The sequence below is a fragment of the Castor canadensis genome, chromosome 16 (assembly GCF_047511655.1).
Source record: "Castor canadensis chromosome 16, mCasCan1.hap1v2, whole genome shotgun sequence".
In the NCBI taxonomy this organism is placed as follows: domain Eukaryota; kingdom Metazoa; phylum Chordata; class Mammalia; order Rodentia; family Castoridae; genus Castor; species Castor canadensis.
Window position 1 is genome coordinate 20,900,145 of NC_133401.1, and position 15,541 is coordinate 20,915,685.

Sequence of the window (15,541 nt, forward strand, 5' to 3'; positions counted from 1 at the left end):
AAAAAAAAAAAAAAAAAAAAAAAAGAACGCAGCACCGGGGATCCGGCCTGAGAACGGAGAAATGAGTAGAGGCCGAGGCGCGTCCCTGTCCCCACGCCTCGGGCGGGCTTTTGGCTTTGGGAGCGCAGCTGCGCCGGGGGGTGGGGGGGGGGCGGGAGACGCGGATGTCTGGCCCCGGCCTCTTATTGCACGTCAGGAGTCGGTGGCAGGCAAGGCGGGCGGGCTTAGATGATATGGTGCGTGGTGTGGACCCAGAGGGAGGTGACAAAGCCGCAGGCGGGGGTCACACCTGGAGAACCCACTCGTGCGCTTTGGCTCCATACTGCGGGACAGCGGGGCAGAACGTGAGGGGCCGCACTGAAACTCCCAGCAGGCCTCGGGGCAATCCAGGCTCTGGGCTGTGCGGCTATGCCCCGGGGGCTCATGGGAAGTGTAGTCCACTTCCCCGAGATTCGCCCACATGGCGGGGAGGGTAAGTCAAGGCCGTGGCAGAGGTCAAAGGGAGAAGGCCTGGGTGAAGACCTGAAGGCTCTTGGCCTGGTCGGTGGGAAGTGCATTTACTGGAAAGGGAGCCAGGAACGCCAGCCAGGCCGGGTCTACAGGGTAAGCAAAGGAGCCCAAAAGTTCTTGGAGGACTCTCTTGGCTCTGAAGAAAGGCCATGCCCTAGAGGCTTGTGGAAGGAAATTCTTGGCCCAGAGGCCCTTCTGAGGAAGCCTCCTCAAGCCAAAGGCAAGCCCAGCGCCCAGGGGCCCAGAGAGAGGGCCACGGTTCCAGAGGAAAGGGGTTTCCCTCCAGACACCCAGGGCCGCAAAGACTCATGGGAACGGAAGGGATTTCTCCACCAGCAAGCAAGGGCTGCAGAGGCTCACGGGCAGGGGGCTTTTCAAGCGAAAGTGAGGGTCCAGGGCCCCAGAAGCAGGCAGGAAAGGGAAACTAGGTCCTAGGCGACAGTGCTTCAGGCCCCAGGGACTCGTGGAAGGTCTACGTGGCTAATGGGAGGGTCACTATCGTTCCTAGGACTGTGCAGGGGACATGAACTTCTGTAGGGAGCACACCCACCCCTCCCCAGTGCCTCACCTGAATGGCCTTCAGCTCCTTCCGGAAGCGGTGGATCAGCTCAGGCCCATTTTCCATGGTGGGAATGTGAAATTTCTGGGGAAAAGGGGCCTTGAGGACAGGGCACCCCCCCACCTTCCCTCCCGCCCCAATGGCAGCCCGCCTCACCTTGCCTTCATACAGGATTCCGTGCACCGGGCAGACCTGGCACGCGGTGCCGGAGCCGAAGACTTCCCGCACCCGCCTCTCCTCCAGCGCCCGCAGCATTTCCTTCATGGTGATCTTGCGCTCCACCACCCGGAACTCACCCTGCAGGGCAGGGGCAGGGACACCATGTTCCCAGAGGGCTGTCCTACTGCAGCCCCTGCTTCTCCCTCCCTAGGGATGCTGAGGAAGACGGAGGGGGGAAAACAGACCCAGAGAGAAGGGGGACAGGGACGTGCCAGTGTGTTCCAGCCCCCATCACAGCCCCCTGGTGCCCTGGCCCCAACACACAAGCACGCTATGACATGCACCCCACGCCCTACCCAGGACTGAGCCAGGTCCAGCAGACTCTGTCTGACCACTCCAGGAAGGATGATACTGTCCAGCGGAGGGGTCACCAGCTCCAGCACTAGATCAGGTGCAGGAGGGGGCATCACTTTATACCTTCTAGCCACTTGTCACCCTCTCAGCCACCCCGCCCCAGCCTCTGTACCACCCACACAGGTCATGGAACAGTTGGGGCACAGGTGGGCTCACCCCCGTCCTCGTGGGTCCAGTAGATGAATATGTTCATGGTGCCCACCTCGGTGAGCTGCTGGTCAGGCCCATACAGCCAGAGGACCTGCTCGCAGCCATTCTTCTGTGCCTCTTGTTGCACCAGCACAGTGGGCCCATAATTCCTAGGGGTGAAGGCAGCATGGTTGGATTGGGCAAAGGACCCCCACTTGTCCCAACATGGCCCTAGGAATCTTTCCATAACAGGTGTGACCCTGCTCTTCCCTCACAGCCCTCCTGTGCCGCCCAGTAAGCTCACAACAGAATTACATTGGTGTCAAGACCCCATGCGAGCTAGGTGTTACAGTACACGGTAGTCAGGAGACAGAAGCAGGAGAACTGAAAGTTCAAGGCCAGCATGAGCAAAGTTAGGGCTGCCTCAAAAAAACAAAACACAGGACTGGAGGTGTGGCTGAAGCTGTGGAGTGCTTGCCTGGCAGGTACAGACCCTGGGCCTGGGCTCCAACCTCAGTGTCACAAGACCCAGGGTGACACTTCTTCCCATTCTCTGACTCATGAGTGCACACTGTTGCTTCTGCCATACTGTCTTCCTATCCCTCTCATAGTGATCAAATCAGCCCCCCTTATTTACTTTTTTGGTGTTACTGGGGTTTGAACTCAGAGCTTCATGCTTGCTAGGCAGGGGCTCTACTGCTTGAGCTGTTTGTTCTGCCAGCCTCCAAATTCCCATTTCCAATGTTGCCTCCCCTGAGCAACCTCCAGGCCAGTTCTGGGCCATCTCTGGGCTCCCGTTAGGAACTGAGCCACCTCAACGTCATAACCAACTGTCATACCCAGAGCTGACCTCTCACCTACTAACGAGCCACCCCTGGATCCTCACTGCCCCAGGACAAGATCCTGGTGTGTGTCTTGTGTTGACAACCTTAAGGAAACACTGGTTTTACTTCCCTGAAACCTCCTGTCTTCTACCCCTCCATCTTGGTACCTGTGTTCTCCAGAATTACAAAGCAGTTTTCCTTTCTTGCCTGTTTTGTTTTTTTGGGATGGGTCTCACTGTGTTGGCCAGTCTGGTCTTGACCTCCTGGACTCAACTGATCCTCTCAACTCAGCCTCCCATGTAGCTGGGACTACAGGTACCTACCACCATGCCTGGCTACATGTAGGACCTTCTGTATCCAAGAAACCACCTCTTCCTACTCCTCACACTCAAGTGATGTGTCACCTCCTCCATGAAGCTTTCAGAATGCCCTATGATACCTCCCTCAGAGCACAGGCAGTTCTGGACACAGGCTCCCAACAGTCCTGGAGGACAGGGCTGGCTCTGACTCATCCATGTCCTCAGCTTCAACCCACAGAGTACCTGATGGTCAGTAGACCTCATCAGATGTGTGTTGTAAGGTCCTGAATGAGCCAAGCACAGTAGTGCATGTCTGTAATCCCAGCAGTCAAGAGGCTGAGGCAAGAGGATTGTGAGTTCAAGGCCATCTCAAGCTATATAGTGAGACTTGTCAAAAATCCAAAGAAGCTGGATGCCAGTGGATCACACCTATAATCCTAGCTACTCAGGAGGATGGATCAGATGCATTGCAGTTCAAAGCCAGCCTAGCAAATAGTTTGCCAGATCCTATCTCAAAAAACCCATCACAAAAAAGGGCTGGTGGAGTGGCAAGATGTAGGCCCCAAGTTCAAACTTCAGTATGCAAAAAAAAAAAAAAAGAATAAACAAACAATAAAAAACAAAAAGAAAAACCACAGGGCCTGAATGAACCCCCAGCTGGGGTCATAAACTTCCTGTCCCAACACGCCATTGGCTACCCTCTTGCTTGATCTCTAAAGATCCACTGTGAGCTCCCACCAGGCTAAGTTCTAGAGGAACAAAAACAATGCAGAAAGCCCACACCAGGGCTGTGCACTGGAGGGTGGGCCTCTGTGGAAGCAAGAACATGGGCATGGCCCAGCCTGGGTGATCAGGAGAGGCTAAGCCTGGGGGAGATCAATGAGCTCAGTGTAAACTTCCTTTCTGGAAGCTTCCAAGGGGACCAATCCTGGTTTTCCACTGACCTGCAGCCAGGACTCCCTTCTCAGTGCACTTGTCTCCTCTTTCCACTACTTGTCTTCAGGCGCGAGGGAGGCCACAAGGAGACAGAGCTTACCCAGAGCCCCACACATGGTGCCAGGGACTCTGTGTCTCAACAGAAAGGCACAACTGCCCGAAGGATTTAAGACAGGACAGGGAGGATGCTCAATCCGCATCCAGAGACACTTCATCCTATCTGATGCCCAGTGCCTGGGAAGCCTGGGTGGTGCCACTTACCCACCCAGCTTGCAGTTACCGACACCACCTGCCCAGGCCCGAACGTATGTTGGGTCAGCCAGGAGGGAGACTGGGGTCATGGAGTCTCCAGGGAAGTAGGAGCCGACCGGACAGAGAATGACAAACAGGAGGGCTCTTGTGACAACACCAACACCCAGTGAGGGCTGTGAGGGGCAGAGGACAACATCAAGGGACAGGAGTGAAGAGCCAGCCCTCCTCCCTCAGACCCAGGGGTCCAGTCTCCAGCCCTTCTCCCTCAGGTCCAGCAGTCTAGACCACAGCTTTCCTGACCCAGTCCTCCTCCCTCAGACCCAACGGTCCAGGCACCAGCCCTTGTCCCTCAGACCCAGGAGCCCTGACCCAGCTTCCTCCCTCAGTCCCAGGGGTCCAGACCCCAGCTCTCCTCCCTCACACCCAGGGGTCCAGGCCCCAGCCTGCTCCCAGGGGTTCAGGCCCCAGCCTCCTCCCTCAGTCCCAGGGGTCCAGACCCAGCCCTCCTGCCTCAGACGCAGGCATAGGGTTCCTAGCCCAGGGTCACACCCACCTGGTTCCCAATAAGCACAGGCCTGACGTAGAGGCTGGTGCCAGCTGCCTCAGGAACCCAGTCCTTGTCCACTTGGATGAGCCGGCGGATGCACTCAAGCAACTCAGCTTTGTCAAAACTCTGGGTGGGGTTCCACAGGAGTCAGGGGCCTTGGCCACGCTTGCCCACCCTGCACCCTCCTCCCAGGCTCGCCTGGCCACTCACCGGCAGGCAGAGGCGTTGGGCTGATCGCAGCAGCCGGTCCATGTTGAGCCAGGGTCTGAAGAGGCGCACCTGCTGGTCCCTCCCTTTGAATGCCTTCATGCCCTCAAAGACCTATGGGGACACACAGGGAAGAAGCTCAGCACTCAGAGATCCCCCCCGCCCCCCGCCATTATGGAATGACAGAGTCACAGAAAGATGGAGAGACACACACACAATGAGAAACAGGCAGACAGGGATAATGAAAGGGTGATTAAAGCAAAAAACAGAAAGCATCATGGACAAGAGAGCCAGAGAGGTCAGGAGGCTGGCTCGAGCTGTACAGCGTCTGCCTAGCAAGCTTGAAGACCAGAGTTCAAACCTCCGTACCAGGAAAGAGAAAGGGAGGGGCAGGCAATGACTTTTCCATTTACTGGTTATACTTTTCAAGAATGATAATTGTGGAGGAATTATGTTTTTGGAGTCCTTGTAGGGGTCTGGGGGTACAGCTCAGTGGTAAAGCACTTGCCTACCATGCAGGAGGCTCTGGGTTCCATCCCCAGCACTGTAAAGCCAGGTATCGCAGTGCAGTTCTGCAATCCCAGCACTTGGGAGGCAGAGGCAGAAGTATTACCAGTAGGGTCACAGCCTGGGCTACCTAGGGAGGCCCTATCTCAAAAACAAGCTACAGCTAAGTGTGTGGCTTAAGTGTGCTAGCCGTCTGTGTAGGAGGCCCTGTGTTCCATCTCTGTACTAAGAAAGAAAAAAAAAAAAAAGCAAGTTAAATGCTACATACTGACTGAGAGTGTGGCTCAAGTGGTAAAGCACCTGCCAAGAGAAGCAGGAGGCTCTAAGTTCAAATCCTAATACCACCAAAAATTTTTTAAAAGCTACATAAGTTCATGACAAAATGCACTTTCATTCCTAATGGGAGGAGGGTACAACGAAAATTAAAATTATTTTTAGAACCTTTAAAGTGACTTATGAATTTGGAAAATATTTAAGTCTGACGAAGCTTGGCCAGGGTTTGAAGAAACAGGCTTGGTTGGTGGGTGTGGGAATGGATACAGCCTCTGAAGAGGCCACTGTGCAACATCTGCCAAAGTTACAAAAACATGTGCCAACAGTTCTAGAAACTGGGCAGAGAGATATACTTACATTTAAAAGAAGTAATATGACCAGTAGTTGATTGATTACAACATTGTTTATCATAGCACAAGGCTGGGAACAACCTACATGAACAAAAATAGGAGACTGTCACTAGGATGGAATACTATGCTGCTATAAAAGAAAAAGGTGGGAAAAGCACCTTAAGGGGTGCTAAGGAGAATGATTACCCCTCTGGCTGCAGCTCAGAGTTCCTCACCTACATGTCTTGGCTTGCAGTCCCTCAACTCCAGCTCGTCCTCCCTATAGCCTGCTGGCCTAGCCCTTCCCTGATCCAGTGCCTCTCAGCCCTCAGTCTCCTCTGCCATGCTCTGATTCATTTCTCCCAAACACATCCAGCTCTTGTCCCAACTCGGACAATATCCTAACATCCCCACTGTGCCAGGGGGATCCTCTTCCTTTCTTCCTTCTTTTTTTTTTTTTTTATTGTTATCTAGTATGGAACTCAGGGCCACAGGCATGCTAGGCAAGCTCTCTACCACTTGGGCCATGCCCCCAGCCCTTTTTGCTTTCAGTTTTTCAGAGAGGGTCTCATGCTTTTGCCTGAGATGTTCTCAGACAGTGATACAGTGATTGTGCTACTTCTGCCTCCCGAGCAACTGAGATTACAGGCATAATCACCACACTTGATTTTCCCCCTCACCCCTGACATACTGGAGTTTGAACTCAGGGTCTCACACTTGCCATGTACCACCACCCCAGCTCAACTTTCTTGCACATTAGATGAGGGTCTCTTTTAGCCTCCCAACTGCCTCATCAGAGCACAGATCACACCAGGTTATAACTGAAGCATGAGGATTTCAAGTGAAGGACACACTGAGCCTGCTCATGGTGGAAACCCACGATGGCACAGGGCACGGAGCATGGGAGGTTTGGGAAAACTCTGATAAATCCACAGAAGCTAGACATATGCCAAAAAATCAACCCAGGGAGGTGGACCCAGAAAGACACACAGCCAAGGAGGAGGAGATGCAGACAGGGCTGGGACAGAGGTCAGCCGCCATGCCACCTGCAGGGAGTAGTGGAGAGCAGAGCAGGCTGGATGCAGTGTGAGGTTCTGGAAGGGCTGGATACGGGGCTGCCCCCAGCCGTGGTTCCCGGTCCACTCCACCATCAGCATGTGGTCGGTGAAAGTCTTGCCAAACACCAGGGGCTCACTGGGGCCTGGCTTCTTTTGAGGCTCCTGTGTCATTTGCAGCTGCAGATCTGCAGCCTGAGAAAAGACAAGGTGTTCAGGTGTCTTGGAATCTGGTTAAGGTCTCTAGACTGGGAAAACTACAACTCCCATGAGCCCCTAGGTTTCAGACCAACAGAGAAGGACCAGTTGCCCAGAGGGCTCTGGAAAATGCAATTTCATTGCTTTCCCACTGCCTGATGGTGCCCACCTATACTTCTAGAATGTGGCACTCTGAGGGACCAAATCCAGCTGCCTGCCGTTCAGGCCCCAGCCCTCCTCCCTCAGACCCAGGGGTCCAGACTCCAGCCTCCTCCCTCAGACCCAGGGGTCCAGGCCCCAGCCTCCTCCCTCAGACCCAGGGGTTCAGGCCCCAGCCCTCCTCCCTCAGACCCAGGGGTCCAGACCCCTTCTGTCACCTTGAAGTTGGAGGAGGCATATCTTCGGGGACCACATAGAAGCCAGGGGACAGGGAGGAGTTTTCGGGCCCAGACCTGGGGTGGGGAGACAAATGAGGATAGTCATGAGGCTAGCAACAACGGCAAGGGTCCTGGCACCCCCACTGACAACCATTTGCGCATGGCAGGTCCCTTGGGCCTGCTGTGCTGCAGTCCCATTGCACTCTAGAGAGAGCATGTGGCTCTGGCCCTAGTCTCCTTCCCCAGCCCTGGATGGCCATCCCTAGAAAGAGCTGAGTCATCCAATCTGGGGCAAAGTCAAACACAGGCCCCTCCCAGGGAACTTTGACCCCAGCCTAAGATCTGCTCAGAAGAGACAACCATGAGGGAACCTGAGCAGGTAAGTGAAGGCCTCCTGGGGGAAGATGGACCCTAAATTCTGACAATTAGGAAAGTGAGGGGCCTAAAGGTCATGTTCCCTCAGAATCCAGGAGTCAAAACCCCAGCCCTCTCCCTCAGACCCAGGGGTCCAGGCCCAGTCCTCCTCCCTCTGACCCAAGCCCTCCTCCCTCAGACCCAGGGTTCTGGCCACAGCCCTCCCCCTCAGAACTAGGGGTCCAGCCCCTGGCCCTCCTCCCTCAGATCCAAGGATCCTGACTGAGTCTTCCTCCCTCATACTCAGGGGTCCAGGCCACAGCTCTCCTCCCTCCTTAGGGGCTAAAGCCCAGCCCTCCTCTCTCAGATCCAGAAGTCCAGACACCAGCTTTTCCTACACCAGACCAGGAGTCCAGAGCCCAGTCCTCTTCCCTCAGCCCAGGGGTGCAATTGTTTCTTCTCTCATGGGGTATCACCTGCGCTTGGATTACTGAAGCTTAACCCAAGGCTTGAATAGCACTTGGCCAGTGATTCCACAGCCCTTCCTGCCTGGGCGGCTGAGGGCCGCTGTGGTATCAGTGGATAGGCACTCTTCCCTTTGTCCTTTCTGAGAACAGGGGAAAAACGTTCAGGCTCCGTCTGCAAGGTGACCTTTGACCTCACAAGGCCTTTTTCCACAGTCCTCAGGGAGGCAGCTGGTGGTGAGGTTTGGAGATCAAGTGGCCTAACCTGTTCCTGCCAGTCAGCTCAGAAAGCTAACAGGGACTCTTGAGAAGGGACAGAATGGACGTGGATGGTGGTGAACACTGGTCAGTAGGTGAGTCACAGGGAGATAGACTGTGTGGTACTGTCAGAAAATTGGGATCACAAAGCTTCTGATGAGTTTTTGGTTTTGGCTGCACCAGGGTCTGAACTCAGGGCTTCACACTTGCTAGGCAGGCACTCTGTCACTTGACCCACTCCACCAACCCTTTTTTATTTTGGGTATTTTATTTATTTATTTATTTTTTCTTTTTGCAGTACTGGAGTTTGAACTCAGGGCCTACACCTTGAGCCACTCCACCAGCCCTTTTTTGTGATGGGTTTTTCAAAATAGGGTCTCAGGAACTATTTGCCTGGGCTGGCTTTGAACTGTGATCCTCCTGATCTCTGCCTCCTGGGTAGCTAGGATTACAGGTGTGAGCCATTGGTGCCCTGCTCTGATGTCTTGATGATGTGGTGTCCAAGGGCTTCTGTAATCAGGGCGTTAACACACCATGTGGCCTCTGGGTGGTGACATGGAACCAGTCCAGCACTGTGGCCATTCTTCTGCCCAGCAGGGGACAGGACACCCACACCATGGAGACAAGTTAGACACAGGGCACAGAGCAGCCAGCTCGTGGACAGGAGAACAGAGGGACCCATAAAGATAAATGATAGTAAGACAGAGGAATGGAACAAGGAGAGGAGACACAGAAGTGAAAAACAAACTGGCAAGAACAGAGTGTAAAACAGATCTGATTGAGTGGAGGGCTCAGGCAAAGAACTGAAGTCTGGAGCCAGGTGTGGTAGTAAACACTTATAATCAAAGCACTCAAGAGGCTGAGGTGGGAGAATGGTGAGTTTGAGGTCAGCTTGGGATAGAAGGAAGGAAGGAATGAATGAAGGGAAGTAAGGAAGGAGGGAGAGAGGAAAGGAGGGCAGGAGGGCGGGTCCGCTTCCTCCCTTCCTCCCCTCCCCCCTTCCTTCCTCCCTCCCCAGACCAAGACTGGACCTCATACAACAGAGCCTGGAGTGGAAGGGAGATCAGGGGTTGAGGAAAGACAGAGAAATCTGTCTGAGAAGCTCAGAGACAGAGACATTCAGGAGATGAGAGATGCAGAGGCAGAAACCACCACCCACCCACAGCACAGAGAGAAGGCACTGGGCTCAGTGTCCAGGAGAGTAGAAATCCCCACTGGCCAAAGACCTGGTGACAATGGGAAAAGCTACCTTTATCCTCCTGGGGCATTTCTCTAAGACCAGAAGTATCCTCTAGGCTCAAGGAAGGCACCGCACCATGTATTCCAGACCCTAAGCTGTGGGGACTGACCCAAAGGAGGTGCCCAGATGGCGGGGGGGTTAGGGGGATGAAGTGGGAAAGGACTGAGGCTGAACTAAATGAAGAAGAGGGAGGGGTTGCACAAGGCAGGGCTAACATGATGAAGCCTCCATCATGTCCCTGATAACCCACAACTGCTGTCCCCAACATGTCCCAAGCATGTCACCATCAAAGACTAGGAGTGTTAGCCAGGCACCAGTGGCTCACATCTGTAATCCCAGCTACTCAGGAAGCAGAGATCAGGAGGATTTCGGTTCAAAGTCAGCCCGGGCAAATAGTGAGATCCTATCTTGAAAAAAACCTATCACAAAAAGGCTGGAGTGGCTCAAGGTGAAGGCCCTGAGTTCAAACCCTGGAGTGTCCCTGTTGAAGCCCAAGCACAGCACTGCCACCACATCACAGCTCAGGACTTGTCACAGTGCCATGATGTCCTGGTCTCAGTCAACAACTATCCCATTACAGCTCAAGCTATAGAACTGCTTGTCATAGCCCCAAACTCTCCTTGTCACTGCCCAGTACTGACCATCACACCTACAATTGCCTCACTGTATTTCAGAACTCTCTCATAGACTTATAAGTCCAAGACTGCCTGCTTTATAACCCCAGATTGTCCCTGTCATCGCCCAAGACTGTCCAAGAGCCAAGTATGTGTCAAAACAGCTGAGAAATATCCCCCTCCAAGTTCAGCACCTTCCCTTTCTATAGCCCAGGATTGGCCCTGTTAAGTCTCAGGACTCCCAAGAACTGTACCCATGATAGTCTAGGCCACTTCCTGCAAGACAATCTCTGACAGGGCCCAGCAATGTCCCCTTCACACCCATGATGTCCCCATATGGGAGTCCAGGACTGCATGCATCCATCATAGCTTAGAACTGTTCCCAGACTGTCTCTTACAGGTTAAAACTGCCTTCCTCAGTGGCCAGGACTATCTCATTAGAGTGCAACACTGTCCTACTATGACAGAACCACGGCTCTCAGCCCAGGATTGTCCCACCATAGCTCAGGTCTGTGGCCATCAATGTCCAGATGGTCCCTGTTTTATCTCAAGACTGTCCCACAATTCCTACCCAGGACTAACCTCCCATCAGCCACTAAGACCTGGAGAAGTAAACGTCTGCCCTGGTATTTCTCCGCCTGGGATAAGAGATTCAGATAAAATCAGAACAAAGTTACCAGGAAACATTTTGTCCAAGGTTATATTGCAGCTGTCCAGGGTGTAACCACCCACTTTCCACACTGAGAAACCTTTTTCTCTAAAATGAGACTGACACTGCTGTTTGACATCGGGTAAGGGCGGATCGTCCTACTCTTGGCTGAAGGATCTCAGTCCCTTAGAGTGAGGGAAAGCTTCCTCGATTTTGAAACCAGGTGCAAATAGGAATATTCCACATCTGTCTTTATCCACCTTTCATTCCAGTAGGACTTCCAGTCCTTTTCCTAGTGAGACGCAGTCTTCATCCTACTGCAGCCCCTAGAAGTCCTGGGACCCCTATCCCGGCGCCCCCAGGGGCGACTGGTCCCTAATGTCCAACTGGTCCCCAAATCACAATCACCTCACCCCCCACCCGACTCGTGCCTCTCCCGTTACAGCGCCCTCCATATTCCCCACTTTATACCTCCCGGTCTAGGTCCCCTCTCCACTCCTTTTGCATCTCCCCATTCCCCCTGCCCATTAAAAAGCCTTGTGCTCCTTCCCAAGGGGCCCCATCCTCCGCGCCCCACTGAGGAACTCGAGGGCCACAGCCGCGGCTCGGATCCGGAAAAGATCGCACGCGGGGTCCTCCCGGAAGTGCGCCTCCCCCCGGGGTTCCCCGGCCCCCAGCGCGGGGCCACGAACCCACCTGCCCCAGCGTGGCAGCAGCCATGATCCGTGCGTCAAGCAACTGTGCCCGCCAGGGGCGCAGCCTGGAGAAAAACGTTCCGGCCCCGCCCTGCTCACGCCCCCTCCTGCAAGATGGCTCTCCCCCAATTCAATCGTTCATCAAACGAACGCCAGGGAGCCGAGACCCCGCTGCGCGGCACATGCGCAGGAAGAAGCAGAACTTGAACTACAACCCTCCTTCCTGGACCCCAACTTTGGTCTGCTGCACTTACACTCCTACCCTGCAAAAGCTTTTGTTCTTTTTTTTTTAAATTTTTTTTTTTTTTTCAGCAGGGCGGTGGGTCATGCCTGCAATCCTAGTTACTCAGGAGGCAGAGATCGGGAGGATCGCAGTTCCAAGCCAGCCCTGGGCAAATAGTTCTCCAAACACTATCTCGAAAAAACACAGGTGGAGTGGCTCAAGTGGTAGAGCCCCTACCTAGCAAATGTGAGGCCCTGAGTTCAAACCGCAGTACCACACACACACACACACACACACACACACACAAAATTCTCTATAAATGTCAATGGTCAGTGGTCACATAAAGAGAAAGAATTTGGAAAAAGACCTCTGATGGGGGAGGAGCTTCACTATGGTCTGGATGGTTCTCCATTTGATAAGTTTTTCTTATCAACAAGAAGCCATCTGTAGGCAGGTGTGGAGGTGCACGCCTGTAATCCCAGCACTCAGAAGACTGAGGCAGTATAGCAAGTTCCAGAACATATATATGTTCTTTGTAACTCTTGAGTTATACACACACACACAGTTCACCATCCTTCCATCCAGTTTCTTAATCAGTGAAACCCGAAAAATTTTGCACACGCACCCTACTCATCAGGGACCTCAAATGAGCCCCCAGCGGGGATTTCCTTGTCACACCCTTCTTGAGCTCTCCCCAGACTCAGGACTCCAGAGACAGTCAATCACAGCCTTTCAGATCTCTCTGACCCCCAGCAATTCACACTTGAGGCAGTGACCCCTAGTTGTTACTCTAGGTTATTGTGCCCCCCAAATTCTTTTTCAGAGGTCCCCCAAACTTCTGCCTCTGAGTTCCTGAGTCACCACAGTCATCTCTGTTGTGTTCTCAAAATCCGGTCCCTAGGCACTGTCTCCATAATTCTGAGATCTTCTCCCCATATGCCACCTGCACAATGTCCCCAGTTAGTGTCGCCCTACTTCACTTGGCCGTAGGTGCGGGCAATACCGCTTCTTAGGGGCAGAGGCTTGTCTAGCATGTGCCAGCCCCTGGGGTCGACCCCCCGTACTGGAGTGGGAGGGATTGAAAGGGACTTGGAAAAAAAGGATTCCGGCCTTTCGTGTAGGTCTTAGACCCGGAGTGGTAGGATGCTGCTGTAATCCCAGCCCTGGAGGGGCGGAGGCAAGAGAATAGCGAGTTGGAGGCCAGCCTGAGTCACTTAGTGAAATCCTGTCTAACAACAAAAAAAACAGCCACAGGCGCAAGTAGGCAAACCAAGTGCCTGGCGCCCTTCCCGCCCCGCAGCTGCTGTTAGTTTCTTCTTTCCGCCGGAGTCCTCCGCCCCTCCCACCTAGCCCTGGCTGTAGGGGCGGTGTCCGCCCCGCGCCGCAGCCAATCAGTGATTGCCGCACACCCCCCTCCGCAACCAATCCGCAGCAGCTTTGCGGCTCCACCCCCACACACACACACACACCCACTCACCCAGGGGAATTAGCAGAGCCTGGGCCGCGCCCGCCACCTGCGGGAATCCGGATCGGTTCCTTCCCCCGAGGCGAAATCCGCGTCTCATATTAGTCCCCTCTCCCAAGCCCAGGAGTGCGGGTCTCAGCCCTTTGTCCTTCTGACCCAGACTGTGTCAACACCTCCAGGCCTTGGTGCCAGCTACCTTCCTACTCCACAGGCAAGGAGGTCAAAACTCCTTTCCCCGATGGGCCAAGAATAAAGCAGAAGCTCTTTTGCTCCTTCTTCATTATCTCCCAATTAGCGCTTAACTTACTCTCCCCTGTTGGCCTTTTATTAATTAGCGCCCAAGTGAAGCTCTGGAGACCAGGCAACAGGCATTAAAGCAATTATGGTATCTGCTGCAAGGCCTGCTGAGAGTTGTAGTCCCACAGGGTCTAGGCACACGTGGGGGCAGGGACTCTTGAAGGGATTGGAATCCGGGTGCGACCAGACTTGAATAAAGAGCAGAAAATAAACACAGTGATGTTCTTCTTATGGCTACAAATTTCTTTTTTTTTTTTTCTTTGTTTTGAGACAGGGGCTCACCATGTAGCGAGGCTGATCTGGAACTCGTGATCCTCCTGCCTCACCCTCCACACTGCTAGGATTACAGCTGTGAAGCACCATGCCCTGCTGCCAGTTGCTTTTATGGGCATCTACAAGGTGACCTGGTACCTCCTAACTGGGCTTAAGAACTAAGGGACTGGAGACTACACCTGGGAGGTACATGATAGGTTGGAGTTTGGGGTGTGAAGTGCCAGGCAGGAAAGCCTGAGAAAGTGGAAAGGTGGGATATCAGGAGGGGAGAGTGGGGATGTCCACAGCAGTGCCTCGACTGGCCTTTCTCCCATACCCCAGCTCGGCACCACCGGTTAACAGGAGTTCCGTGCCTGTGCAGAAGGTGGCTTCAGAGGCCAGGAACACAGCTGCAGCCCCCACCTCAGCTGGCTGGCCCATGCGGCCCAGGGGCTGGGGAGAGAAGAGGAGGAAAAGGAGGTCAAGAGGCACCCCCAGAGCCAGGTGTGGTGGATCATGCCTACAATCCCAACTACTTGGGAGGCTGAGGGAGGAAGATTTCCACCTTGAGGCCAATCCATGCAAAGTTAGGGATTTTCAAAGTCAAAACCTGAATGCAAACAAAAGGGGTAGGGGTGTGGCCTGGGTTCAGCCCCAGGATCCGCCCCCACAAAGAGAAGAGGAGTTCCCACTCGATGGCCACACATCCCAAGCCTCCTACACTCTACCTTGACCTGCCCCTCTCCTACCTGGGCCAAGGTGCCCTCTCGGATTGTGGCCTTGGGGTCTGGCATTGAAGCTGCCACCTCCTCCCACAGTGGGGTCCAGATGTTTCCTGGAGAGATGCTGGGGAGGGTAGAGAGGGGATCAGAGAAGTCAGTCCCGAATACTTCTTCTTGGGCCCACTCCCAGTGTGCCAAGCTTCCTGGAGAGCTCACCAGTTGACTCGGACACCATATTGGCTCTCATCCAAGGCCAAGGCTTTGGTCATAGCTGTTACGGCCCCCTGCAGAAACAGAGCCAAGAGAAAGTTCAGTGCCAGACGATGGCAGCTTCCCAACCTCTCCTTCCAGCCAGGGCATCAGATGCGACATCCTCTCGCAAGCCTCCAAGTGCACCAGGCTCTGGATCTTGGGAGGAATGTATCATGTAGAGATTTGTCACAGGTAGTTATGCCTCGGGGCTGAATCGGGGGCCATACTCCTAAAGAATCGGGGCTCAAGGCTGAACCCCCCCACACCAAGAGCAAGGTCAGGGAGGAAAGGAAGGGACAGGGCTGGCATACCTTGGAGGCCACATAGGGAAGAGCCTGGGACTGACCAATGGCCCCGACCAGGCTGGAGATGTTGATGACATTCCCCTGGCTCTTCCGCAGGTGAGGGAGGGCGAGCTAGGGAGACGAAGACAGAGTCAGCCACCTGGCCCCTTGGTCACCCCCAGTGTGCCCGAGTGCAG

The 15,541-nt window shown here is 54.1% G+C and overlaps 2 protein-coding genes and 1 long non-coding RNA gene across 10 annotated transcripts in view; 1 reads left to right on the forward strand and 2 right to left on the reverse strand.

The window, feature by feature from the left end:
- On the reverse strand, positions 1 to 11,907 carry Bcat2 (branched chain amino acid transaminase 2). Its single transcript, XM_020158087.2, has 11 exons — positions 11,851 to 11,907; positions 7,576 to 7,650; positions 6,992 to 7,195; positions 4,840 to 4,950; positions 4,636 to 4,755; positions 4,092 to 4,255; positions 1,799 to 1,941; positions 1,585 to 1,670; positions 1,226 to 1,366; positions 1,079 to 1,153; positions 1 to 322 (listed from the first exon to the last, which is right to left on the reverse strand). Exons 1-11 carry the CDS (start codon positions 11,872 to 11,874, stop codon positions 284 to 286), a joined length of 1,182 nt encoding a protein of 393 aa, XP_020013676.1. The 5' UTR covers positions 11,875 to 11,907; the 3' UTR covers positions 1 to 283.
- Positions 7,823 to 15,541, forward strand: part of LOC141418046 (uncharacterized) — a 10,228-nt gene continuing 2,509 nt past the window's right edge. Inside the window, exons 1-4 of one of the 3 annotated variants that reach the window (XR_012442680.1) lie at positions 7,823 to 7,954; positions 8,610 to 8,746; positions 11,709 to 14,590; positions 15,160 to 15,252. This is a non-coding gene — a long non-coding RNA (uncharacterized lncRNA). Of the gene's footprint in view, positions 7,955 to 8,609; positions 8,747 to 11,708; positions 15,378 to 15,541 lie in introns of those variants that run through there. The other 2 variants (XR_012442678.1, XR_012442679.1) reach the window with 2 other exon arrangements.
- Hsd17b14 (hydroxysteroid 17-beta dehydrogenase 14) overlaps positions 14,044 to 15,541 on the reverse strand; it is a 13,253-nt gene continuing 11,755 nt past the window's right edge. For all 6 annotated transcript variants that reach the window (XM_074057919.1, XM_074057921.1, XM_074057920.1 and 3 more), the window contains 4 exons: positions 15,372 to 15,476; positions 15,025 to 15,092; positions 14,836 to 14,932; positions 14,044 to 14,539 (listed from right to left, as the gene is read on the reverse strand). In XM_074057919.1, the coding sequence (XP_073914020.1) occupies positions 14,366 to 14,539; positions 14,836 to 14,932; positions 15,025 to 15,092; positions 15,372 to 15,476 (444 nt within the window). In that variant the 3' untranslated portion in view covers positions 14,044 to 14,365. The remainder of the gene's footprint in view (positions 14,540 to 14,835; positions 14,933 to 15,024; positions 15,093 to 15,371; positions 15,477 to 15,541) is intronic.

What these genes read in the sequence shown, in the direction of transcription:
- Bcat2 (XM_020158087.2), bottom strand. Translation starts at nt 11,874, where the DNA reads ATGGCTGCTGCCACGCTGGGGCAG. An exon ending in CTCTCCACTACTCCCTGCAG is followed by an intron (nt 4,951 to 6,991) that starts GTGGCATGGCGG and finishes GTGTCCCCATAG; the next exon opens with GTCTTTGAGGGCATGAAGGC. An exon ending in AGGAGCTGAAGGCCATTCAG is followed by an intron (nt 323 to 1,078) that starts GTGAGGCACTGG and finishes GCTGTCCCGCAG; the next exon opens with TATGGAGCCAAAGCGCACGA.